Raw genomic sequence first — 25896 nt, 5'->3', positions numbered from 1 at the left:
GTCTCTGGCCAGAGGACACAAGCCCTGCCTCATGCTTGAGCAGGCATTCCTGGAGCAGCTGCCCGAGGACATACGCCTGTTGCTGTCCGACGCGGATTTCAGCGACCCCCGGAAGGTGGCAGCCCGGGCGGACTTGCTGTGGAACGCCAAGAAGGTGAGTGAGGCGTCCATCGCACAGATCACCAGGCCATGCTCCCAGCAGCAAACCAGTCCAGGCCCGGCCGCAGAATCCAGCCGGTTCTGGGGGGGGGGGTTATGTGGCGACCCACTTCCTAGCACACTCGAACCGGCTCACAAATAGCCAGCGCTCCAGCACAAAGGCCAGGTCCGCAACAAAGGGAAAGCCTGCGGGGGTTTGTGAGTACGTGTTCCTTACAGCATCCGCGCCCGGAGAGGGCGGGATGAGGGAGGCTTTAAAGCAAGGCTGTGAAGTTCGAATAAAATCATCTTTAATTGCAGTTTACCGACTCCATGTCATTATTTTAGCGCTGCGTGTAGCACACCGCTACAGGCCCATAGTTATCCAAGATCTACTGTATATTAAAGATTTGACATTGGTATGAAGTGTAATTTTTTTGTAAGTTTACTGATGATACTGGAGATTGCAGATACAGAGGAGGATGTAAAGAGGCTTCAAAGGAATATAGACAAACTAACTGAATGTGCAGTAACATGATAGAAGAAATGTAATGTGGGAAATTTTGAGATCATCCAAAACAAAAGTAAGATATTTTTCAGTGTATAAGAGATTAGACAATGTTGATGTGGCCTTTATTACCACATTACCACCTGATTTACACTGATCCACCTGGAGCCTTAAAGGAACATCTCAATTATCTCCAACTAAAAATTCCACAAAAAGATATATCTGGGAATTAGCAATTTAAATATCTTTTCAGCACTACATTTTCATGTTGTACCAGCAATTTGAAAGCTAAACCTCTCATTCTACACTGGACATGACAGAAACAGCTAGTGTATCAAGGGTATGTCTAATGTTCATTAAGTATTAATTGATAATTTTCTGAATATCAGTGGAAGGAGAACAGTGTTAAAGCTTCAGATCCAGTTTTGTTTGGAGAACTGCTATTGATAGGAGAGAGTGGTTTCAATTTGTTGACATCTGGATTATGAGTTTGACATGAAACATTAATTCAGCGCCTCCTTCCACAGTTGTTGCCTAACTTGAGTGTTTCCAGCACTTTGTATTTCAGAAATTATATTAGCTGTGCTACGTTGCCATTAAAGCTACACAGTACTGAAGTCTCATGGAGGGGTAACATTTAGTTAGTATTTCATTGAACAGGATTTATAGACACATTTTCCTATTTTACATCTATAACTGCTTCCTGGTAAGAATAATATTTTGCATCTGTGGGAAAATTTCTGTAATGAAGAATAGACTGTCTGACATCCCTTATTTTAGAGGTACAAAACATTAACAGCAATATCTAGCGTTGATATTAGTGACCTTAAAAGCAAAACGTTACCGTTTTAGTTATGCCCCAAATGATACAATGGAAATAATTATACTCGCACATAAATAATGGTAAATTGAACGAGGCACTCTAACATGTTATTTTTAACCACGATCAGGACAATGGCAGGGTGCGACCGAGGGCCAGGAGCACTTCCTCTTACGCAACACACAACATGCTGGAGGATCTCAGCAGGTTAGGCAGCATCAATGGAAAGGAGTAAACAGTCCACGTCACGAACACAAGAAAATCTGCTAACGCCGGCGATCCAAAGCACCACACACACACAATGCTGGGGGAACTCAGCAGGTCAGGCAGCATCCATGGAAAAGAGTACAGTCGACGTTTCGGGCCGAAGGGAAACGTCAACTACAGTATTTACTCTTTTCCATAGATGCTGCCTGGCCTGATGAGTTGCCCTAGCATTTTGTGTTTGTTGCAAATAGTCGACATCCTTAGCACTTCCTCCTAAGGATATTTATAAAACTTTTATTTAATGCTATTAGAGAGGTTTTCTGCACGTTGGCAACATCCGGTGGGCACTGCAATACCTTTAAAAAAAACTTTTTCCTTGAGTTTTATTTTGCATAATTTTGGTTTAACATCATTGTTGATGGAACGAACCTATCTGGAAAACAGCTCATTTGGGAAATAATAGCTGTCTTAAATTCTCTACTTTTAGAAAAAAAGCAGCGCAGGCTTTTAAAGAACGTATCGGAAATTCAATACACGGGAGCTGAATCGACGTACTTTGTACCGACAGTCGTAAAGCTGGCAAGGTGGTTTCGGCCCGAAACGTCGTCACTACCTCCTCCCATAGATGCTGTCTGGCCTGCTGAGTTCTGCCAGCATTTTGTGTTTTTATTTGAAAGTAACTCAACTCGTTTAGATCTTCCTCTTCGTATATCAAAACCAATCTTTGGGGCGTGTACCATCAGAAACTATCTTGCACTGTACTTGGCATAGCTGCACTGGGTGGCTGCATACACCGCCCCTCTGGGTGTCGCAGGTGCTCGGCTCGACCCGCCTTACGTAGCAGGTTGTCAATTCAATGCGCGTTTATCGTTTCATTCGAGATTCGTCTTCTTCGCCGGCCATTTCTCACAGAGATCCCCTCAAGTTTCGCCTCGCCCAAGAACTTTCCTTCAAGGATTGGACGGTTACCGAAAGGAGCTTCCCTTGCGTCGAGCCGGGCCGCGGCCCGCGAGTGAGGCCCGAACGGCCGGTGCTCCGCCGCCGCAGTGCGGGGCGATGGTGGGCCGGCGCGGCGCGCGGTCCACGCCGCTCCTGTTCCTGCTGGTGGCGCTGGGCGCGTGCCTGGCCTTCCTCGCGCTCAGCTACTGGGTGTCGAGCTCGCGCGGCTCCGAGCTGGAGTCGCGGCTCGCCGCCCTGGACAGCGAGGTCCGGCACAGCGCCGCCGAACTCAGCGTCGCCCAGCTGCGGAAGCAGCAGCTTCAGGTGCAGCTGCAGACCCAGCTGGAGAGCCACCGGGAGGAGCTCGAGCAGCTGGGGCAGCAACGCCAGGAGCTGCTCCAGTCCGCGGCTAGAGACTGCACCGAGGAGAAGGTAAGGACCCTTGGTCGCACGTTCGCGATGGGGAGCAGGTCGCAAAATCAAAGCCTAATTTCTCATCGACTGTTGCTTTAAAACTCTTAAAGCAGCGTCGGAGTCAGATGGCACCACATAAGCAGCATTCTGAAGAAAAACAAACATAAATCATGCGGGACTTTTACAAGAAAGAAACACTGTATTTAATGATTAACTTTTTGAAAGCTTCTCCTCATCTTGAACATCAGTGGCTGCATGCAACCTGTCCCTATCCGAATACAAATGTTGCCACTTTTTCTTACCAAAGATTGTTGAGATTTCAAATGATGTTTCTGCAGTTGACTGTAGAGAAGCACTTCCATTTTGTTAGTTTTGTCAGGAGTTGACCCCTCTTGTCTCCTGTCCAGGGGCATTGGCACTGATATCAGGTGGTAATCAGTTTCTTGGTGCCTTGTAACATTTGTAGAATTTGTAAGTTTAAGAAGAAGAAGAACCCCAAATGCTGACAAATTAGCAACAACTGATTTAAGTAATCAGGCCAGAAAAACTGGCTTCCCATTTCTGTCTGTTCAGAGGAATGACTTGTACTCTGAATTTAGCATAGTTTCTTAAGGCCTCATTGTTTGTGTCCCTTTATTGCTTTGGCACTTAAAAATGCATTTAAAGCTGGTACATAAGGAAGTAGAATTAATTTCAGTGTGTTAGAAAAGCCGGCATAGATTTTGATGCATATTTTCAGTGTAATTTGGTAATGACGTCTGGGAATTTAGACCTTACAAACTGTCATGCATATAAGACGTTTCAAGCAGTTGCCCTGGTGTTATTTACAGCTGCCGCTACCCCTCTGCTAATGATTCTGCTTTGCCTGTCAGTAACTGCAACCTTCTTCCCACCACACAAAACCAGTAATGCATGAAGTTTTCTAATTCCCCGTTTCCTGTATCATACCCCAAACTTCCCCAACCTGGGTTTCTCTCTCAATCAACACACACAAAATGCTGAAGGAACTCAGCAAGTCAGGCAACATATGTGGAAATGAATAAACAATCAATGTTTCAGCCGAGACCCTTTTTCAGGTCTGAAAAGTAAGGGGAAGACGCCAGAATAAAAAAGGTGGGAGAGGGGAAGGAGGATAGCTTGGAGATGTTGGGTAAAGCCAGGCGAGTTGGAAATATAATGGGCCCGAGTAGAAGGAGTCTGATAGGAGAGGAGAGTGAACCATAGGAGAAGGGGTCCCAGGAAGAGGTGATAGGCAGCTGAGGAGCGGTAAGATGCCAAGGTAGGGAATAGGAAAAGAGGGAAAAAAGAGAAATCAGTACTCATGCCATCAGGTTGGAGGCTACCCAGATGGAATATAAGGTGTTGTACCTCCACCCTGAGAGTGGCCTTATCTTGCCATGCCAGAATGGGAATTGAATCAGAATTAAAGTATTTGGCCACTGGGAAGTTCCACTTTTGTTGGCTGGATCGGAGGTGCTCGACAAAGTGGTCCCCCAGTTTATGATGGTTTTCAGCAATGTAGAGGAGGCTGCATCGGCAGTACCACACACAATAGACAACCCCAGCAGATTCACAGGTGAAGGGTTGCCTCACCAGGAAGGACCGTTTGAACTGAATGCTATCAGGTCTTTCCAAATGCTTTCACAGTACGCTCTTCACAGGCTTTTCCTTTCTCACTATTTTTTGGGTTATTTTATATTGTATGAAAGATGAATAGGAGGAATACTGCCTAACTTTCCACTCCTTCACAGTTCTTTCACATTCATCCATTCACCAGGAAATAGCTTTCCCTTTATTATCTCCCAACAATCTGGGAATTGATTCCTTAGCTATTGAGTTGAACACAGAGCACAAGGTATTGTTACTTAACTTGCTTCCAAAAGCAAATGATCAAGAAATTTGCTTTCACATAAATCCTCAAGTACATCCCAATTTGCTTTTATAAAATTTCATCTGGGAATATGTACATCTGTTCCCATTGTACAGGTAACAAGGAAATGATTACTCCCCATTGTATTATTATACACTTCCCAGTTACACACATTTGCTGTCCTCAGAATCAGCGTAAGGTCTGTAGCAGAAACAGTGTTGTTAAATAGATTTATCCTTGTGCACCTACCAGCATTCAAGCACACCAAACGCTTCCAGAAGGTTTTCCACCTCTGTCCCATTCAGATGTGTCACTACAACCTCACATGAGCATTATAATCTTCACACCATATAACCTTATTTTATTTCCCCCCACACTTTCCAATATTATCGTTTTGCAAGGGGTATAAGAATTTATTATCTGTACTTTCCTGTTCTTTCCTCAAATTTCAATCAAAATTGACTCATAAACAACCTTCAATCTCCAGAAACTCTGTGCTATCCCATTGTTGACAAAGGAAGCCACTCCTCTTCCATTAACCATTTTCTGATTGTGTCTTAAATCAATATAGCCTTGTATCTTAAAACTTAGACAAGATTTCAATAGCCAGCTTTCCTGTACACATTTAACAGCAGGTTTATTTGGTAAATCTACACTAAATTTCTTAAACTCTTGACCATTAACTAGCAGCTTCTAACGTTCCATTGTAAGATTAGAAAAACCATTAATGTTCCTCCTTCTGAACCTTATTTACTCCTCTCTGCAAGGAAATATTTTCACTCGCAGTCATTTCTGGCATCTCTGAATGCTTGAAACCACAGTGAGCAAAACAGATCTGAATTGTCTTGCTGCTTATTTTACCAACATCAGCGACAAAATTTGCTGCCTTTTGAACACAAGCACATTCAACTGATGCTATTTAAAAGCTGTTGAAGCATGATGTAGTGTCCAATGGTCATGCAAGTGCACTCCACTGATGATAGTTAGAAATTGCTTGGTAACAGTTTGCTGCCCCAGTTAAATTGCACAGTGTCCTAATTAAACAAAGGGAATCCTGGTTATTTTCTCAATTAGGATTTGTTGTTTAAGACTTGTCCCAAATAAGTGGCTGCCCTGATTAATCAATGGCCCAATTAACTGGAATCCATGTAGAAGCACGGGAGTGGGGTTTGTGTGTGTGTGTGTGTGTGTGAGAGAATTATGTGTTAATTCAAGTACTTAAAATTCCTAATTTATCATTTCTTTTAAAAGGATGCTCTGAATAGGAACATTACAAGTAGCACAATGATTATACATACACTGCAAGGTAAGTCAGTTCTTCATGAATAACAATATTCAGAGTGAGGATGTCTCACCACCTAAGAAGAATAACTTCATTGGGAAAGGCCAATAGTTTGGTTGAAGTTGATGTGGCATTTAGAATTTTATGGATGAAAGAAGCTTTTATATTGATCATTATGTAAATGAATATTTATATGACTATTGTATGGAGTGCGTTTAGTAAGTAAAAAAAATAGGATTCAAGTATAAGTGCAATGCTAATTAAGTTGGCAAATGCCGTAGCATACATCTAAATGAGAAAAATGCACATTTATCAATTAGCTGTCCAATAAAATTTTCTTTCATCCTCTGAAGTGCTTAAAATGGACATCTCTTTTCAAATTGGTACTTTATTAGGCATTATATTAGAGAAGCTTACCATATTCAATAATTTGTTGCCTGGGTGAAATGCTTGTAATGCAATTTGTTAACTGGATTGGAATTTACAATGGGAAATTGTAGATTTTTCTCACGGTAAGCTTTTGTACTTGGATAAGGGAGGAAGTTTTTGGCTTTCTAAATTAATATAAATACTATTTTCCATCATTTGTATTGGCATGTTACACAATTTTATATCAGTATATATCAGTTGAAATTCATGATCAAGTGAGTAGCTATTGTACCATCTTTAATGTTGGATTAAGTTCTTTAGTTTTGTGATTCTATCTCTTGATTACTTAAATTCATGGACGTGTGTAAGAAAGGACACCTGTAGGTGGTTAAAATCTGAATATTGGATGACAACACTTACAATAATTTTAATAGTTTTGTGTGCGGTAAAGTGTTATCAATAATAAAATTGGTCTAAATGCTTTGGGGAAATTTATTTACAAAAATGTGAATGTGTAATTTTATCTGCTGTGTTAAAATGATTAAAAGGTGCGGCTTTCCTGTTGCTTGTATTGTTTTATGCTTTTCTCCATAGAACAATTTCAACAATTGCAAATGGGATATAGCCAATTAAATCAGAAGTTGCAGGAGCTCCAGAAAAAGTTAAACTATGACATGTAAGTGTATAATCCTCAAGTATAAAAGACAGCACAGTGAAATAGAAGAAGAAATGAAATCATTTCTGTAACATCTCCAATTTGGAAAACCTCCTGAACCCTCTCCATAAAAGGCTAACAGAAAAATTGGTGTAACAAAGACATTTCAGTCTTCTTGTTTCATGACCAGAGTTTACTCAAATAGTGGAAAAATCTCAAAAGCATTGTGTAGAAATATAGAACAGCAAACATCTTCGTACTTGAATATTTTTCTCCCTCTTACCCCACCCTACCCAAAGTTGACATTTCCGCATATGTTGTATGTCCAAATAAATTACTTTTTTATTTCCAAGAAAATATAATTTAATTGGGATTCAGTTTCAACAACTAGTAAAAGTATCTAATTTTCTTTTTATTTGACCATTTAGTACTCAGTGCAGTAATCAAATAAAAGATCAAAAAGAGATGTATGAAGAACAGATTAAGGCGCTATACAAGAAACTTGTTGATGCCACAAAGTCCCAGGTTGGAAAAAGAAACTCTGAAGCAACTGATCAAAATAAATTGGTAACAACATCATTGTTTGTCCATGTATTATATTCTTGCCTATTTAAAAAAAAATTGGGATGAAGGTGTGGATGGTGATTCTTTACTTTTTCCTCTGCCCTTTTTCCTCAATGTTTTAGTGGGAAATCAGGGCTATTACTTTACCTTGTTTGAATTAGATTGGTATAGTTTACATTAAATGGCTGAAAAAGTGAAAATATATTCCAGTACCTTTGTATATTCAACAGACATTTTAGTGCCTAAAAAACTAACTGAGATGCATGTATTTCAGTGAATGTGAGGGTATTTTAGTTACCCTATGGATTAATTGCTGGTGGAGACTGATACTATTAAAACAGTAAGTGCTGAGTGGCACAACTTTGTGGTCTTCCTTCCTAAAGCATTTAGCAGCTTACTTATCTCTGCTCTTCCAACTTTGGGTTTGCACTATTAACGGAAAGCTTAGGGCTTGGTGAAATTCATGTTTTGTATCACTCTTTGGTTAGACATGATAAGAACTGTGACAGTGCTGAGATTAAAGCAATATTCATGTTTGTAAAAAGCTTAGAATTAATGACTCAGCACTTGAGCTGTGTACTTGGTTTCCTGTATTGTACTAAATAGTTCGCATTGTATAACATGTACATAAACCTTATCAATATATAGAACACTGCTGCACAGGAACAATCCCTTTAGCCAACTGTGCGAACATGATGCCAAACTAAACTAATCCCTTCTGCCTGCACATGGTTTATCTATATCCCTCCATATTCATGTGCCTGTCTAAATGTCTCTTCAATATTGTCATCATATCTGCTTCTGCCACCCCCCTTGGCAGTACTTCTCAGGCATCAACCACACTGTTCAGAAAAATGTACCTCATAAATCCATTTTAAACTCTCGTTCTCACTTTAAAGCTGTAGTCTCTGATACTGATATTTCTAACACGACCTAAATTTTATCCATTTGCACTCTGACTGGAGAACCTGAGTTACTAGGAAATATTGAATAGGTCCTCACATAGCACCCCACCAGCCTCCACGTCCAGTATATAATTTTCCAACCACCTCCAACTGGATTCCACCACTGAACTCTCCCTCCTCGTGCCCCACCTCCACTTTCTGCTTTCTGCAGGAATCTGTCCCCACACAACTCCCTTGTTCATTCGTCTCTCCCCACTGTTCTCCCTCCTGGCACTTAACCTTGCAAGCGGAACAAGTGCTACACCTGCCCCTAAACCTCCTCCTCCATTACCATTCAGTGCCCCAAACAGACCTTCCAGGTGAGGCGACACTTCACCTGTGAGTCTGTTAGGGTCATGTACTGTGTTCGGTGCTCCCTGTATATGTGTGTGGCCTCCTGTATATTGGTGAGACTCGGCGCAGGTTGGGAGACTGCTTCGCTGAGCATCTACACATATGTCAGAACATGTGGGATCCTCCAGTGGCCCCCCATTTTAGAAACATAGAAAACCTACAGCACAATACAGGCCCTTTGGCCCACAATGCTGTGCCAAACATGTCCTTACTTTAGCCCTCTATTTTCCTACGCTCCATGTGCCTATCCAGGAGTCTCTGAAAAGACCCTATCCTATCTGCCTCCACCACCGTTGCTGGCAGCCCATTCCACGCACTCACCACTCTCTGCATAAAAAAAATTACACCTGACATCTCCTCTGGACCTATTTCCAAGCCCCTTAAAACTGTGCGCTCTTGTGCTAGCCATTACAGCCCTGGGAAAAAGCCTGTGACTATCCAGATGATCAATGCCTCTCATCATCTTATACACCTCTATAAGCTCACCTCTCATCTTCCGTCGCTCTAAGGAGAAAGGCCAAGTTCACTCAACATATTCTTATAGGGCATGCTCCCCAATCCAGGCAACATCCTTGTAAATCTCCTCTGCACCCTTTCTATAGTTACCCCATCATCCTGTAGTGAGGTGACCAGAACTGAGCACAGTATTCCAAGTGGGGTCTGACCAGGGTTCTATATAGCTGTAACATTACCTCTCAGTTCTTGAACGCGGTTCAAGAAGGGTTAATGAAGGTTAATGAAGGCCAATGCACTGTATGCCTTCTGAACCACAGAGTCAACCTGCGTAGCAGCTTTGAGTGTCCGATGGACTCGGACCCCAAGATCCCTCTGATCCTCCACACTGCCAAGAGTCTTATTTTGCCATAATATTTGACCTACCAAAATGAACCACCTCACACTTACCTGGGCTGAACTCCATCTGCCACTTCTCAGCCCAGTTTTGCATCCTATAGACCTCCCGCTGTAACCTCTGACAGCCCTCCACACTATCCACAACACCCCCAATCTCTGTGTCATCAGCAAATTTACTGACCCATCCCTTCACTTCCTCATCCAGGTCATTTATAAAACTCACGAAGAGAAAGGGTCGCAGAACAGATCCCTGAGGCCCACCACTGGTCACCGACCTCAATGCAGAATATGACCTTTCAACAACCATTCTTTGCTTTCAGTGGGCAAGCCAATTCTGGATCCACAAAGCAAGGTCCCCTTGGACCCCATGCCTCCTTACTTTCTTAATAAGCATTGCATGGGGTACCTTGTCAAATTCCTTGCTGAAATCCATATACACTTCATCTACTGCTCTACCTTCAGCAATGTGTTTAGTCATATCCTCAAAATATTCAATCACGCTCGTAAGGCACGACCTGCCTTTGACAAAGCCATGTTGATTATTCCTAATCATATTATGTCTCTCCAAATGTTCATAAATCCTGCCTCTTAGGATCTTCTCCGTCAACTTACCAACCACTGAAGTAAGTCTCACTGGTCTATAATTTCCGGGCAATCTCTACTCCCTGTCTTGAATAAGGATAACAACATCTGCAACCCTCCAATCCTTCGGAACCTTTCCCATCCCCATTGAAGATGCAAAGATCTTTGCCAGAGGCTCAGCAATCTCCTCCCTCGCCTCCCACAGTACCCTGGGGTACATTTCATATGGTCCTGGTGACTTATCCAATTAATACTTTCCAAAAGCTCCAGCACATCCTCTTTTTTAATGTCTGTATGCTCAAGCTTTTCAGTCTGCTGTAAGTTATCCCTGCAATCACCAAGGTCCTTTACCGTAGTGAATACTGAAGCAAAGTATTCATTAAGTACCTCCGCTAACTCCAACGGTTCCATATACACTTTTCCGCTGTTACTCTTGATTGGTCCTATTCTCTCACATCTTATCCTCTTGCTCTTCACATACTTGTAGAATGCCTTGGGGTTTTCCTTGATCCTGCTCGCCAAGACCTTCTCACAACACTCCTGGTTCTCCTAATTTCATTCTTAAGCTCTTTCCTGCTGGCCTTATAATTATCTAGTTCTCTATCATTATCTAGTTTTTTGAACCTTTCATAAGCTTTCTTACTTGACTAGATTTTCAACGGCCTTTGTACACCATGGTTCCTGTACCCTGCCATCCTTCCCGTCTAATTGGAATGTACCTATATAGAACACCACACAAATATCCTCTGAACATTTGCCACATTTCTGCCATACATTTCCCTGACAACATCTGATCCCAATTTATGCTTCCAAGTTCCTGTCTGATAGCTTCATATTTCCCTTTACTCCAAATAAATGTTTTCCTAATTTGTCTGCTCCTATCCCTCTCCAATAGAGATAGAATTGTGATCACTATCTCTAACATGCTCTCCCACTGAGAGACCTGACTAGGTTCATTTCCCCATATCAGATCAAGTACAGCCTCTCCTCTTGTAGGTTTATTTACATAGTGTCAGAAAACCTTCCTGAACACACCTGACAAACTCCACTCCATCTAAACCCCTTTGTCTAGGGAGATGCCAATCAATATTGGGGAAATTAAAATCTCCCATCACGACAACCCTGTTATTACTGCACTGTCTCCCTATCTGCTCCTTGATGTTCCTGTTACTATTGGGTGGTCTATAAAAAAACACTCAGTCGAGTTATTGACCCCGTCCTGTTTCTAACTTCCACCCATAGAGACTCCATAGGCAATCCCTCCATGACTTCCTCCTTTTCTGCAGCCGTGTCACTATCTCTGATCAGTAATGCCATGCCCCCACCTCATTTGCCTCCCTCACTGTCTCCTGAAACATCTAAAGCCTGGCTAAGTAGCCATTTGTGCCCTGAGCCATCCAAGTCTCTGTGTTGGCCACAGCATCATATCTCCAAGTACTGATCCACTCTCTAAGCTCACCCACTTTGTTTATGATACTCCTCACATTAAAATAGACAGATTTCAAACCACCTGTCTGAGCGCATCCCTTCTCTATCACCTGCCTAATCTCCCTCACACCGTCTACAAAATTTCTCGATTTGTAAGCCAACTGCCCCTTCCTCCATCTCTTCCACTTTCCATTCCCCATTCCAATATGCCCATCCATGGCCTCGTCCACTGTCGTGATAAGGCCACACTTAGGGTTGGAGGAACAGCGCTTTATATTCTGTTTGGATAGCTTCCAACGTAATGGCATGAACATCGATTTCTCGGACTTCCAGTAATGCCTCTGCCCCCCCCACCCTTCATCTCTCGTTATCTTCTTGCCCACCCATTGCCTCCCTCTGGAGCTCCTACCACTCCCCACTTTTTCTTTCATCCGTGGCCTTCTGTCTCTTTCACCAATCAACTTCCTAGTTCTTTGCTTCATCCCTCTCCCTCCAAGTTTTCCCTGCCAAGTTTCTCCTCTCCCCCAACCATTCAAATCTACCCCCTCAGCTTTCTTTCCCCCAGTCGTGCTGAAGGGTTTCAGCCCGAAACGTGGACTGTGCTTTTTCCCATAGATTCTGGCTGGCCTGCTGAGTTCCTCCAGCATTTTGTGTGTGTTGATTGAGTAGGTTAGGACTTTAATCCTTGGAAGGTAGATGGTTGAGAGAAGATTTGATAGAGGCATACAAAATTATGAGGGGTATAGATAGGGTAAATGCAGGCAATCTTTTTCCACTGAGTTAGGTGGGACTATATAGCTAGAGGCCATGGTTAAGGGTGAAAGGTGATAAAGTTTAAGGCTACATCCACACGAGACCGGATAAATTTGAAAACGCCGGTTTTGCGTTAGGCTTCCATACCAAGCATTTTTGAAAATACCTTCATCCACATTAAAACGGGTATTTGGGCGAATCTCCTCCTCCTGGGCATGCGCAGGACACATCTACAGAAAATAAGCATCATGTTTGGTGTTGAATCTCGCTGTGAATATGCACGTTTGTGCAGTTACAGACTAGAAAAACTTAATTGCCAAACGACGGACAGCTGTTGGCTCTCGCGCAGGAGGACTTAAAACTAAAAAAAACAAATACTGGAGCGTATGGAGGCAACCGACGGGAGTTCACGGACAGATTGACCCATCTGACGACGAACATTGGAAAAACTGACTAACTCTGTTGCATTGATAAAGCACCTTGTTAAATGTATAAATCATGTCTGCATCAGTGTTATCTTGTACTTCCATACAATGTTACATTAGGCTGTTACACATCTTTTGTCAGAGAAGTACTTGCATAAATAGGTAAACCACCTTCATACGAGTAAGGATAGAAAATAGGGCAAAGTGAGTATACTTATTTATTCAGTAAGTTATGGTCAAAGTATTTGATGAGTACATTTCTAATTCTTCTGGCTTCGGTCTCGTTGGCATCTGTTCTGAAATTGTTAGGTTGTGTGGGGCTTGCGTTGAAGAAAACAAATGCCGCCATCTATTCTGGCACATCACGACAGCATTTTCAAAAATCTCCGGTTACCCCGTCCACACGACTCTGCCAATCCGGCGTTTTCAAGTTTACACCCTCTGGAGGGCGTTTTAGAAAAGCTCCGTTTTCAGGGGAGGAAAACCCCGTTTCAGTGTGGACGGAGAGTCAAAACAGAGAAAAAGCTTCGGTACAGATTTATCCCAGTCTAGTGTGGACGTAGCCTAAGGGGAACTTCTTTACTCAGAGGGTCATCAGCGTATGGTACAAGCTGTTAGCGCAAATGGTGCATGTGAGCTCGATTTCAGCATTTGAGAGAAGTTTGGATAGGTAAATAGATGGGAGGAGAATGGAGGGCTGTGGTCCCAGTGCGGGTCGATGGGAGGTGACAGTTCATTCGCTTGGCATTCAAGATGAGGTGGTAAATTGGATTATACATCAGCTTTGTGGGAGCAGCCAGAGAGTGGTGCTAGATGGTTGCCTCTCTGACTGGACGCTTGTGACTAGTGGTGTGCCACAATGATTGGTGCTGGGTGCGTTGTTGGTTGTTAATCTATATTAATGATCTGGATGATAATGTGGTAAACTGGATCAGCAAATTTGTGGATGACAGCAAGGTTAGTGGACAACAAGGATGGCTTGATATCAAAGTAGAGTAGATTCGCATTTCTTTTATTCAGAATTCAATTTTTTTCCTAAAATGTATATTATGAAATAAGTTTATTCTTCACACTGATGTGTTGTCTACAGAATGCATTTGCCTTCATAATATTTGCAGATTTATTTTCCTAATGAAGACAAATATACACCATAAAAGTTGTCATATTTTTAGACATGGATTGATTTAGAGTAGATGATTGAATAGCAATAATTAAATCATTAGAAAAATTTAATTTATTTTTTAATACAAAATTACGAATTCTCATGCTCTTTTATGTGGCTACAAAACAACTTCAGAAACAATAGAATGTGGCAACTGTGAAAGTTGCTAATTTCTTTAAATTTGAGTAAATCTCTGATTTGTCTGTTGTTAGCAGAACGAGCCCAAGCCAACAGAAAATCAAAGGGTCGCTAAACCATCAAATGCATCCCGGTCTTCAAAAGAAAATAATGATCACACAAACCATTTGGAAAGTAACACAAATGAACTTGCTGTCTCTGCCAACAATGTACAGGAACATGAAAGTGACAAGTTGCCCAATACAAGTAAGAATTTTTAAACCTGCAGTTCAAATACTCCATTGCTTCAGTTAGAGTTGTAACAATAAGCATTCATATTTTCTTATGATTGAAATATTTTGAATAAAACTGACTCCTGAATTTGTTTCCCTAACTGTTTGTTTAGGCTAAAACAAATTAATGCTTTTCTCTTAAAACAACTGCTGGAAAAAATTGTAAAATATATCTTGTTACAGAAGGTGTGATTCTTCAGTGTCTTTTTGATCCTTCTAGTGCATGGTTGCCATGCTAGGAGAATGGAATCAGTTCTGATATATGTCCTGATATATATGATATATATCAGTTCTGATCTGCTAATGAATGGGATTTAATTTTTAAAAATAAAACTAATTCAGTAATTTCTCATTTTTTTTATGTTGCTGTGGTTTAACTGATTTTGCATCTAGAAATGAGTGTCCCTTTGCCATATTGCTGTAAGTTCACAAATGTCTCAAGTGTTGATCATTGAGTTAACATGAGTCTGTTTTTCAGGTGTCGTTAAAAAAATAACTGGAACTATTGCTGACAATGAAATAAAAAGCAACGTGAATCCAGGTTTAGTATAATTACCCATTTATGGTATAATATTTTGCATAAATTCTGTGTAGGATTCTAAGGAGAAAGAGACCATCTATTAGTAATGTTGTACATGAAGCATGGTAGTGCCTTGTATGCTGGTCAGGTCCCACTTTAATCAGATGTACTATTTTTGGTATAAGCTTGGCTTCTAGTACTTTTGCATTTAATTTAGAAGGTTGCAGATTCAGACATTTGTGAAATGTAGGCTACTACATTAGTACATACAGAGAAAATACCAAATTCTTACCAATACACAGATCATCTGAGGTGTAAATGAGCACAGAGTTATTCCTTTAGTGATATTGATGATTCCTTCATAATATTTGAGGCAGAACAGTGAATTTCTGATTTGGCTAAAAAATATACTTTCCTTTATCTATCAAGTTGCAATCATCCATGCATGTTCATGCACCTTGAATACACAAAGATTTTTGATGTGTTGCTTACATAATCTCCGTTATGGTGCTAAATGATCTCATTAATGATAATGTGTTTTGAAATAATTTGTTACTACAAGATTTGTCTTTTTAAACTTTCTCTTTATTTGTTACAGATAGGCTTGAAAATTGTAATCTGTGAAATAGTTATATGTCTTTCCATTGTTACCATGCATTAGGGTTTGTTATCACTTGAGGTATGCCCATGCTGTAACCAATTCTAGATCAATCTATCCAACTTGTGGTTCTGCATGGAATGCACATGTTACTCTTTTCAATTCTGCCATTCTGAGAAGGAACCATTTATTCTTTCAAATTAATTTTCCTTGAGTAAACATGACATAAACATTAAAGTGTTTATAATGTACACTTAATTAAGTAAAACTATGCATTTTTTAATCCTCTGTTAATCTATGTGTATTTGAGTAGATCATTTCAATGGGAAAGTGGGTTCTGTAGAAGATCACAGCCTCCTTAGGGACAGAATTAGGAAGATGACAGATAGAATATGATGCTGGGAAACATGACATCATGCATTTTCATAGCATAAATGAATATTTTCCATATTATGGGAAGTAGTCTATTCAGGGTTCTTCCACTCTTTCATATGACATGAAAAGCAAAATCTGGATGAGGTAAGCCGATAAGAAAGCAAATAGTTTGCTTTTGTTGCAAGGGGGCGAGCAGGAGCACTAAAGTAAGGAAATCTTGATATTACAAGACTTTGGTGAGACTTCATTTTGAAGAAGGTGTATTTTCATACATGATTAGAAGATTGCAAGAAATATCAAGTTTCGAGGAGGATGGACCCAATAGAAGCTAGAATAATGTTCCCTGTAGTTGTAAGAATTTATAACTGGAAGGCGTAAGCCTTGATGGTATGGGTAAGGGAGGGATTTGAGAGATACAAGATAAAGAGAAATTTCTAGTGTGGTAGAGAATTACAAAGATTATCAAAGTTGGTAATCTTTATAATTCTCTGCCATACTAAGTAGTCTTGGTTCATGCCAAATTCTTTTAATAGGAAGGGTGAGGTTAACCTTTATTTTCTCCAAATGGAGCAAGTTAAAAGTTGACAAGGCAGAATCAGTCATCATGTTTTATGGTGGGAGTAGGCCTGATTCTTTAAATTATGTTTCTTTTGCAATTTGATTAATTTATGAAATGGTATATTTACAATTTATTATGACCAAAGCTGCCCTTGGATTTATATTAAAAATATAAAGATACTGTACATATCTTACAATTATAAGATAATTGACATCATATAAAGAGGCTGTCTGTTCTATATTTATGAAACACTGAGGATGGATAGGATTATAAATTGACCTATGAAAGAAAGATTGGACCTGATTGAGAATTGATCTTGTTGAAATGATATTGTTCGAGGGCTTGAAGGGTAGATGCAACATGTTGTTCCCATGCCTGACGCGTTTGGAACTGAGGGGACAGACTCAAAATGAGGTTGGCCATTCAGGGTGGAGATGATGTTTCTTCACTGAAGGGGGCTGTGGAGGTTCTGCCTTTGACTCTATTCAGAATGGAGATGAATAGCCCATTGGGTATTAAGGGAATAGTCCAAGAAAGTGGTACTAAGATAAAAGATCAGCCAGATCTTTTCAAGAGCGAATTGTGAGAAAGTGGTGAATGGCCTACTGAGAATGAAATAGAACAGATGAGTACTGCACAGGAATAGGCCATTTGGCCCACAATGTTGTGCTGAACCAGCAAATCAAAATCACTCAAATGCTAATTCCTCCTTCCTCCAGCATGTCCATATCCCTTCATCTTCTTTACATCCATGTGCCTATCCAAGTGACTATTAAAAGCCTCTAATGTATTTGCCTTTACCACCATACCAGGCAGTGCATTCCAGGCATCCATGACTCTGAGTACAAAACTTACCCCCCACATCCCTCTCGAACCTACCTCCTCTCTCCTTCAATGCATGCCCTCTGGTATTAAACATTTTAATCCTGGTCAAGAGATACTTCCTGTCCAATCTTTTCCTCTCATAATCTATCATATCTACCCTCAGCCTCTGGCACTCCAGAGAAAACAACCCTAGTTTATCCAGCCTCTTGTGAGAGCACATGCCCTCTAAACCAGGCATCATCCTGGTAAACCTCTTGACTTTTGGACTCAATGTTTCGACTAATAGAAGCAAGAATTCCATAAACCTACTTAACCATCTTATCGACCTGTGTAGCCACTTTCAAGGAGCAATGATCTTGGATCTTGAGATCTCTCTGTTCAGCAACAATGTTAAGGATCATGCCCATAACAGTGTGTTACCTCTTTGCATTCGCCCTACCTCACATTTATCTGGGCGAAACTCCATCTGCCATTTCTCAGCCCATATCTGGAACTGATCTATATTGTGCTGTATTCTTTGCCAGTTTTCTACTCGATCTACGACTCCACTGATCTTGGTATCATCCCCAAATTTACTGACCCACCCAACTACATTTTCATCCAGGTCATTTCTATACATTACAAACAACAGAAGTCCCAGCACAGATCCCTGTAGACCACCACTAATTACAGACCTACAGCTTGAATAAGCCACTTCATCTATTACCCTCTGTCTTCTATGCACCAGCCAGTTCTGAATCTAAACAGCCAATTTGCTGCGGACCCCATGCATCCTAGTCTCCTGGATTTTGTCCACGAGGGACTTTGTCAAACACCTTATGTAGGCAACATCCACTGCTCTAATTTTATCGATCTTTCTCATCACCTTGTCTAAAAAAATCAAGGTGGTAAGACATGATCTTCCTCACACAAAGCCATGCTGGCTCCCCCTAATCAGGCCAGGATTTCCAATTGCTCATGTATCTTATCCCTAATCTATCACCCTTCACTATCATAGTTCCATGTACTGATCTAAGCTTTAAGTTCATTACCCTTGCCCATAATACTCCTAGCATTAAAATATACACACTTCAAACTATCTGAACCATCATACATATTTCGATTTTGCCTTTCAATACTTTCCTTCACATCTGCCTTTTGGTCCGATTCTTCCCTTACTGATTGGGGCTCCAGTTCCCAGCCACTTGCCAAACTAGTTTAAACTCTCCCAGGTAGCATCGGCAAACCTCCTGGCCAGGATATTGGTTCCTCTCCAGTTCCAGTATACAGGTCACCCCCTTCCACAGAAAAGGTACCAGTAATCCAGTAACTTTAAACCCTGTCTCCTGCACCATTCAAAGGCAACACGTGTGAATCTGCAGATGCTGGAAATAAATAAAAAACACAAAATGCTGGCAGAACTCAGCAGGCCAGACAGCCTGCTGAGTTCTGCCAGCATTTTGTGTTTTTTATTTCCTGCACCATTCATTTGTGCTATGCACCAGTTTTTCTACTCCTCTTTCTTGGGCATCCAGTGCAGTTATTATCATTGATATTACAGTGTTTTGTCTTTCTTGATAACTGAACCTCAGAAATTTTAGTTTGCATTTTCTCTTCCTTAAAAATTTAAGGTGTTGAAAATGATCAACATCACTTGAACTCAACAAGGGAGGGAAATACTGATAAGATTAATGATGCCAGTAATGTGGAAGAAAATGAAAAAAACAGCAATTCAACAATTATGAATGACACAGAAGGTATGTAGCCAAAGTTCTTTTTCTTTAAAAAATTGTGCATGGTATGAAATCTCGTTTCTCCATTCATATATGTATGATTGCTGAGTAAATGTTTTCTGCAACCAATGCTCTACATAAATCTTATTCAAGAACCACAGCAAATTTTCCTGTCATTATTGGCTAGTTGTGTAGTTGTTCATATTAGGAAAGCTCTTGCTGCCTGTAGAAGTTTATTTTGTGTATAAAATAACTGTAACTGTCAGCAGACATCCCAGCCCAGTTACCCTCGGCCTAATTTGCTTTTGTTGTTCTCAATAGACACATTCTTAATTTCTGTAAGATCATAAGATATCGGAGCAGAATTAGGCCATTTGGCCCATTGAGTCTGCTTGCCATTTCATCGGAGGTGATCAGTTTTCCCCCTCAGACCCAGTCCCCTGCCTTCTCCCGGTATCCCTTCATGCCCTGACTGATCAAGAATCTTGTCAACCTCTGCCTTAAATATATTCAGTGACTTGGCCTTCATAGCTGCTTGTGGCAACAAATTCTATAGATTCACCATTCTCTGGCTAAAATTCCTCATATCTGTTCTAAAAGGATTCTGAGGCTGTGACCTTAGGTCTTGGGCTCCCCCAGCATAGGAAGCATCCTCTCCACATCAGCCTTTCAACATTCGAAAGGTTTTAATGAGCTTACCCCTTATTCTTCTGAATTCCAGTAAGTACAGGCCCAGAGCTATGAAACACTCTTCAAACACCATTCCAAGACTTCGGCTAACATGCTTCTTTTCTGAAATATTGCAGAATATTCTTCCAAATTTCCAAATGTTTTTTCTATTTGGACAATTAAGTGGTGTGTGGTACTCCTGTTATCATCTGCTTATGGTTAATTCAGTTATTGATGGTATTTTTCAGTAGTTCTCCGTAATTTTTTGTATTACAATCCCACCACCACTTTGTAGATCAGCCTACATCACTGACCGATGGGACTTTTAATAGATTACCTTATATTAGGAACTAGTGTGACTTCTGTTTATATCACGTGTTGGAAAAGATTTCCATACCTTTCTCAGTCATCAGTGGAAGTGCAGTATGTGTTACTGTCTTGCCAAGTTTTGAAACATGCACATCCATCATATCTGGAAAAAGTGGTGCTTTCTAAAATGTACTTTAGGGCACATTCAGTTTCTCAATGTTTCATTTTAAAAGAACTTTTAGCTTCAAAATTAGATTGTGGAGAATAGCATACAACTCGTGGTTTATTTATTATATGCTTTATATTTAAATTAGTGAATGTTGAACTGTTGGTCTCGCTGTTTTGACGAAGTTGAGTCTCCATATAGAAATGTATTTCAAAACATAATTTTATAGATTTTTCTACTCATTGTTTTAGTTCTCTTTGCTTATAGTTTACATGAATCCTGTGTATTTCTAAACATTTAGCTTGACTTAAAGCAGCTATGGAAAGAATTCTTGAACAATGAAAACCAGACCATGAAACAAATGCTGTGAAGGAGACCACTTGAAAGTAGTAGTTTGAATAGATTTACTTGTTGATATTGCACTTTTTTGGTTGAATGAACAATGTGCTGATGCCTACAATGAGATGTAATCAGAATTCTGTGGATCTCCATCAAGGTAGGCTGAATTTGTATCAAGGACCATTTCTACGTGGTCTGTAGTTTAGAAAACAAAAGGACAGGTGACTTACAAATTGTACAAAATTAAATAATAAACTATTAAGTAACTGTGTTTAATTCATACAGAAAATGTTGATGAGTGCATAATTAAAACATTTTGAAAATGGATACTCTAGATAATTGTTTTAAAATGTGATTATTTCACTGTAATGATTCTTAGCCAGGCATTATTACATGCCATGCTCATAAGTGGCAGCCTCATTGCAGAATGCAATGATTTTTGCAGTTTTTTACAATTCTAATATATAGACATTTTTATGAATTTTTTAAAGACATTTTTGTTTTAAAACTGGTTCTGAAAGACAAGATGTCTAACTTTCTTTCTGCAGATTAACAGTCTTCATTGGGTTTTTAAGAGAAGTAATTTTATTGAATAATTGTTTGTACTCACTAAATCAATTTAATTATCTTTTGAGCAGTAATTCTAAATATGGTTTGGTTTCTCATTTAATGTAAAGTAAGTTAATACAATTTATACTGTGTCTGAACGGCTGGGACTGGATTTTGTTTTGATGTTGGTTATGATTTATGATGTACTTAATTTTTAATATAGAAATGAGAATGTCATAGTTGGACATATTCCATATCTGTCTGCTGGGGAAAAAAATGCAATTTACCAGCTTGGGTGTATGTATTCTACTGAGCAAGAGCTAACATCCTTTAATGTTCTCTGTCTAACCAAAATACTTACTTCAAAATAATAAAAAACAATTGTTTCATTTGATGTTTCTTTGCTTATATTTTATTTCTACACTTGTTACATACACCTGTTAGGGTGCATTCTCCAGATACCTTATGAGGTAACAGTAGCCTCATTCACATAGAGAAGACTGCATCCTGGTATTTGTAGAAGCCTAGCTGTGTCCTTCTCTAAATCAACCTGGAAAGTATCACACATCCTGTATTAACTTGGCTATGACTAGATCCAGTATTGCAGTTGCTTGCATGCATTCTGTCTCTTCTATGCCTTTTCCACAGGCAGTCTCAACACTGGTAAGTTGAAATCCCCTATAATTTATGCTGTTTGCACATCTGATTTACCTACATATTTACTTTATCTTCCTCGACTATTTGGAAGCTGGCAGTACATCCCAGGCAGTAGTAGCTCTACTTCTGTCTTTGAACTCTACCTATATCGCCCCATTTGTAGAACCTTTAGCCACCTTCCCTCCTTGCTACAGCATTGTACTTCTTGATTAATATTGCACCTGTTTTACAACTCTCCCATCATAAAGATACTAGAAAAAAAGACTAGAACTTTAGACTTTCTCTTGCACCACACAGATGGGAGTTATTTGATAATTAAAACACTAAATGGAGTTCCCTGATGAGCAATACTAAGTGGTAGCCTGCCTTACAAAGCATTTACTGTGAATTAGCAAACAATCAATCTATACAGTGATTGTTCCCACTGCTGAATTTAATGTCCTTCAATATTAACAGGCAGGCCATTCAAGCTCAGCTGTCCTGACATTAATTGTTTAAATATTTTTCTTTCTATATTGGGGAAGGTAAAATAAGTTTGATTTTAATTCAAAGATTTCAAACATTCATTACATAGATATTGAGTGTTGGTGAGTGGAACAGTTTCTGTGCTACTATGAATGATACCAACAAACATTTTAAAAAGTTATATTTTTATTTGGGTCACAGTATTAACACAATACAGCAGCATATACAAAGAATGTGTCTCATGGCTCTGAAGTTTAATCATTTCTAGTTCTCTGGAGCACCTAAGACGCATTGAAACAATACCAATTTATTTATTTAATCAGTTATTAAACAAAGGGATCCATGGGCACACCAGAATCAGATTAACTTGACGACCGGAAAATATTTGTGAACAGAAAAATCAAATTCTGGAGGAACCTGAAATTTAAAAAAAAAAGTTTATTTCTACATGAATTATCAATCACTTGTTCAACCTCTAGAACTGTTTTGTAAGCTTTCTCATGTCAGCTACTCTTCAACAATGTAACCTGCCCATCAGCCTGAATGACTAAGCTTCCCATCACAAATTGCGTTACTTTGCTTGCCCTTCTGGCTTCCCCTAATGCCAACCATTTAAAAAAAATCTTTGGAAGCCCAGAACATTAATCATAGGCACTATTTCTAGGATTGATTAATCCAACATCCCTAATCAGCTATAAGGAACTGGGATTGAACTATTGCTGATTGGCCAAGTTTAATGGTACTAGAGTGATCCATAATGCTGTGGATGTGGATTTGCAAAATTGCCTCTTGATAAGAACAACTTGTGTAATTTATGCATATGATGATTGAAATATTGTTTGATTTGACTTTTATACCAACTAATCAGTGGGACTCAACTCCTGCCTTTAGATTTCTGGACCACTTAGATTGTTTACAAATATGGATTTCTGAACAAATGACCCTACTATCTATAATTCCAATTCAATGCTTTGTAAACAATTTTGATCTGTAAGCTATGGAGGTAGGATTGACAGATTAGAATGTTATGATGACCAGCTGTTGAGAAGTGTATTAATGGCAGCTTCTGCAGCTGCCATCTCTGCTGAGCAGAACTACTTTCTGGTAAGGCCACATTTTTAAATGTGATCCTTGACAGAGATTTGGAACAAATTTCAGTCTTAAAGGATCACTGCAACACCCACACAAATTTCAAAAGGGCCCTTTACTAGTTACCCCTTCTTTTCCAGTATACTGAAATTAACCTTGTATTGTTTTGGCCAATTCAGCAGAATTGAGAAAATAATCTTAAAAATCCAGCCAATTATGGATGAAGTCTTTGAACCACTGATGTTCTTAATAAACTAAACCTTTATCTTTGATCCAGACCCCTTCAACTTTATAGAAAATGTTTGGTAATTGCAGAAGTTTAACAAGGACACTCGAGTCTTGAGTAGTGAAAACAGTTCTGTACATGAAACATCATTTGTTACTGCATAATTTTGACAGGATCAGAATGTATGTTAATATAGTTTGAAAAACCCTTCCTCAAAAGTTCTCTTTAGTCAAACTGACAGGACATGTCCACTGGGTACTGTAAACAACCTTCAGTCTGCCATCTCTACCTACAAGTAGCCTGTTCTGCATGCCAAACGTATTGAAGAAAAACTAAAGCAACGAGTGTTTCAGTCAGTATGGCTTGTAAGCAAATGTAAAATTTGAAATGGCATTGTATATAATAAGCAATAGCAGCTCCAAAATAAGACTAACCCTTTATTTTAAAAAAATATCAAAACAACATTTGAAAATGTGCTTTATTCTTTCCTGTACAATGTCATATATTTACAACAAGAGGTTAAATTCTGTAACAACAAAATATTCTGAAGGAACTCAGCAGGTCACGTAGCATTTTTTTGCAGGGAGGTGCTCTGCAAGCTAGAGCACTGACAGTTCTTCCCCAGCCACACTCTCTCCACATGCTGCTTGACCTGCAGAGTTCTTCCTGTTGCTCTGGATTGTAGCATCTTCAGTTTCTCTGCTCTGCTAGGTTCTGTACCTGAGGGCACAGTGGCAGGGGAAACATTCCACATACTTTGTATTGGTCATATGGTTTGTGCCTGTGTTAAACTCCAGGAGACAAAATTGGTATTTCAAACATGCAAGAACAAAGGGACAGCAGTAATTTGTAATGATCCAAGGTTGTGTTTTATTTTAAAGCTTGTCATTTTTTTTTTCCTCAGCCCTCCATTATGTCAGCAAGGAACTTTGGTCATGCAAGGATTTTTGGATTAATTATATATAATTAACAATACAAAAAGCTCAGAGGTCATATTTCTGCAGTGTGACAGATCTTACCTAAAAGCAAATGTTCCCATCAGAATCACTAGCTACAGCCAGCTTGATTTGGCCCCTAAACACTTTCTTTCAGAGTCTGATGGAGCTTAAAGTCAATAGTTTATTCAATTAATCTTGGCCAATCACCTGTTGGCCCCTCTCATCACAAATACTGCTCAACCTGCTATTTTCATAGTCCTTTGGGTTTTAGAGAAAGACGTGACTAAGTTGTGTCATATCTAGCCTGGAATGACTACTGGTAACTCAAATCATACTAAAGATTTTTCTTAACTCGAACACTCAGACTACAAATCCATTTTGTCCTCGCCTTAGGTACTCAAACCGTATATCCATTTTACTAATCACTGCATAGTCTGTCTGATGCCTCCGTTGGTCAGAGCTGACCGTGGATATTATGTCCTAGCTGCCTAGATACGCAAGCCTGGGCAGCACGATATGGAGAGCAAGCAGCTGCCCATGTAGCAAGCTCCCCCTCTCCATGCAACTGATGAACCCAAAGGAATAGCAGAGACCGATAGTTTGGTACCAGCAGCATTTCAGGAGTTGCCAGACAGCATTAAGCTCAATGTATTTTTCCCCCCAGGGTTTACTCCTGAACCCTTCCCCATGAACAGGTTCGTAAGGACCTTCGTAAGGAAGCAGAGGTTTGAGATCAGAGTTTTCCTTCTAGATGAGCTGCCAAACAAAGCTGATGAGACCCATCTGCCTGAAGCGACTGGTTTTAAGGCACATGTAACCCACCTTTGCCCCTTCTGTCAGTATAAGTGGTTCTGCCAGGCTTAGTAGCTAAGCCACAAGTGAAGGCCAGGAGCTGGACTTAGTTCTCAGAGGCTATTAAGGTGCACACCATTGGGAGCATTTAATAGGTAGTGGGAACTTGTCCCCATTATCACCCCTGGCTATAAAAACCTTAAGGAATCCCTGCATACAGACCACTGGTTAAATGAGTCAAACCAGTTAACAGGGAAGTCAGGACCTGGCCAGAGGGTGCCACCTCAGCGCTGCAGGACTGTTTCAAAAGCGTGACTGGAGTACATTCAGGGAGGTGGCTACCTAAGATCATCACGTCAACATTGTGTGGGATCGGTGAAAATACATTGAGGACTTTACTGTGATTAAACACTACAATGCCAGGGCAAACCA

The 25896-nt window shown here is 40.0% G+C and overlaps 2 protein-coding genes and 1 long non-coding RNA gene across 7 annotated transcripts in view; 1 reads left to right on the top strand and 2 right to left on the bottom strand.

The window, feature by feature from the left end:
* The window catches only part of LOC132394099 (uncharacterized), a 60791-nt gene extending 58424 nt beyond the window's left edge, over nt 1-2367 (bottom strand). Inside the window, exon 1 of the long non-coding RNA XR_009512173.1 lies at nt 2229-2367. This is a non-coding gene — a long non-coding RNA (uncharacterized LOC132394099). The remainder of the gene's footprint in view (nt 1-2228) is intronic.
* LOC132394097 (Golgi membrane protein 1-like) lies at nt 926-21686 on the top strand. Of its 5 annotated transcripts, none has more exons than XM_059969841.1 (8): nt 926-3044; nt 6148-6202; nt 7142-7223; nt 7631-7727; nt 14482-14650; nt 15155-15217; nt 19164-19289; nt 20677-21686. In XM_059969841.1, the coding sequence occupies exons 1-8, from the start codon at nt 2730-2732 to the stop codon at nt 20700-20702; spliced, it is 933 nt and encodes a 310-aa protein (XP_059825824.1). In that variant the 5' UTR covers nt 926-2729; the 3' UTR covers nt 20703-21686. The 5 variants fall into 5 exon arrangements, with proteins under 5 accessions (XP_059825824.1, XP_059825822.1, XP_059825820.1 ...); XM_059969839.1 differs by having other exon boundaries at nt 14479-14650; XM_059969837.1 differs by having other exon boundaries at nt 7631-7769.
* A 909-nt stretch (nt 21687-22595) lies between these two features.
* Nucleotides 22596-25896, bottom strand: part of naa35 (N-alpha-acetyltransferase 35, NatC auxiliary subunit) — a 58499-nt gene continuing 55198 nt past the window's right edge. Inside the window, exon 23 of the mRNA XM_059969835.1 lies at nt 22596-22836. Coding sequence (XP_059825818.1) covers nt 22777-22836 — 60 coding nt within the window. The 3' untranslated portion in view covers nt 22596-22776. The remainder of the gene's footprint in view (nt 22837-25896) is intronic.

Source organism: Hypanus sabinus, chromosome 5 (assembly GCF_030144855.1).
Source record: "Hypanus sabinus isolate sHypSab1 chromosome 5, sHypSab1.hap1, whole genome shotgun sequence".
Taxonomy (NCBI): Eukaryota; Metazoa; Chordata; class Chondrichthyes; order Myliobatiformes; family Dasyatidae; genus Hypanus; species Hypanus sabinus.
Note: the sequence above shows the minus strand (reverse complement) of the source record. Positions and strands in the feature narration are given on the sequence as shown.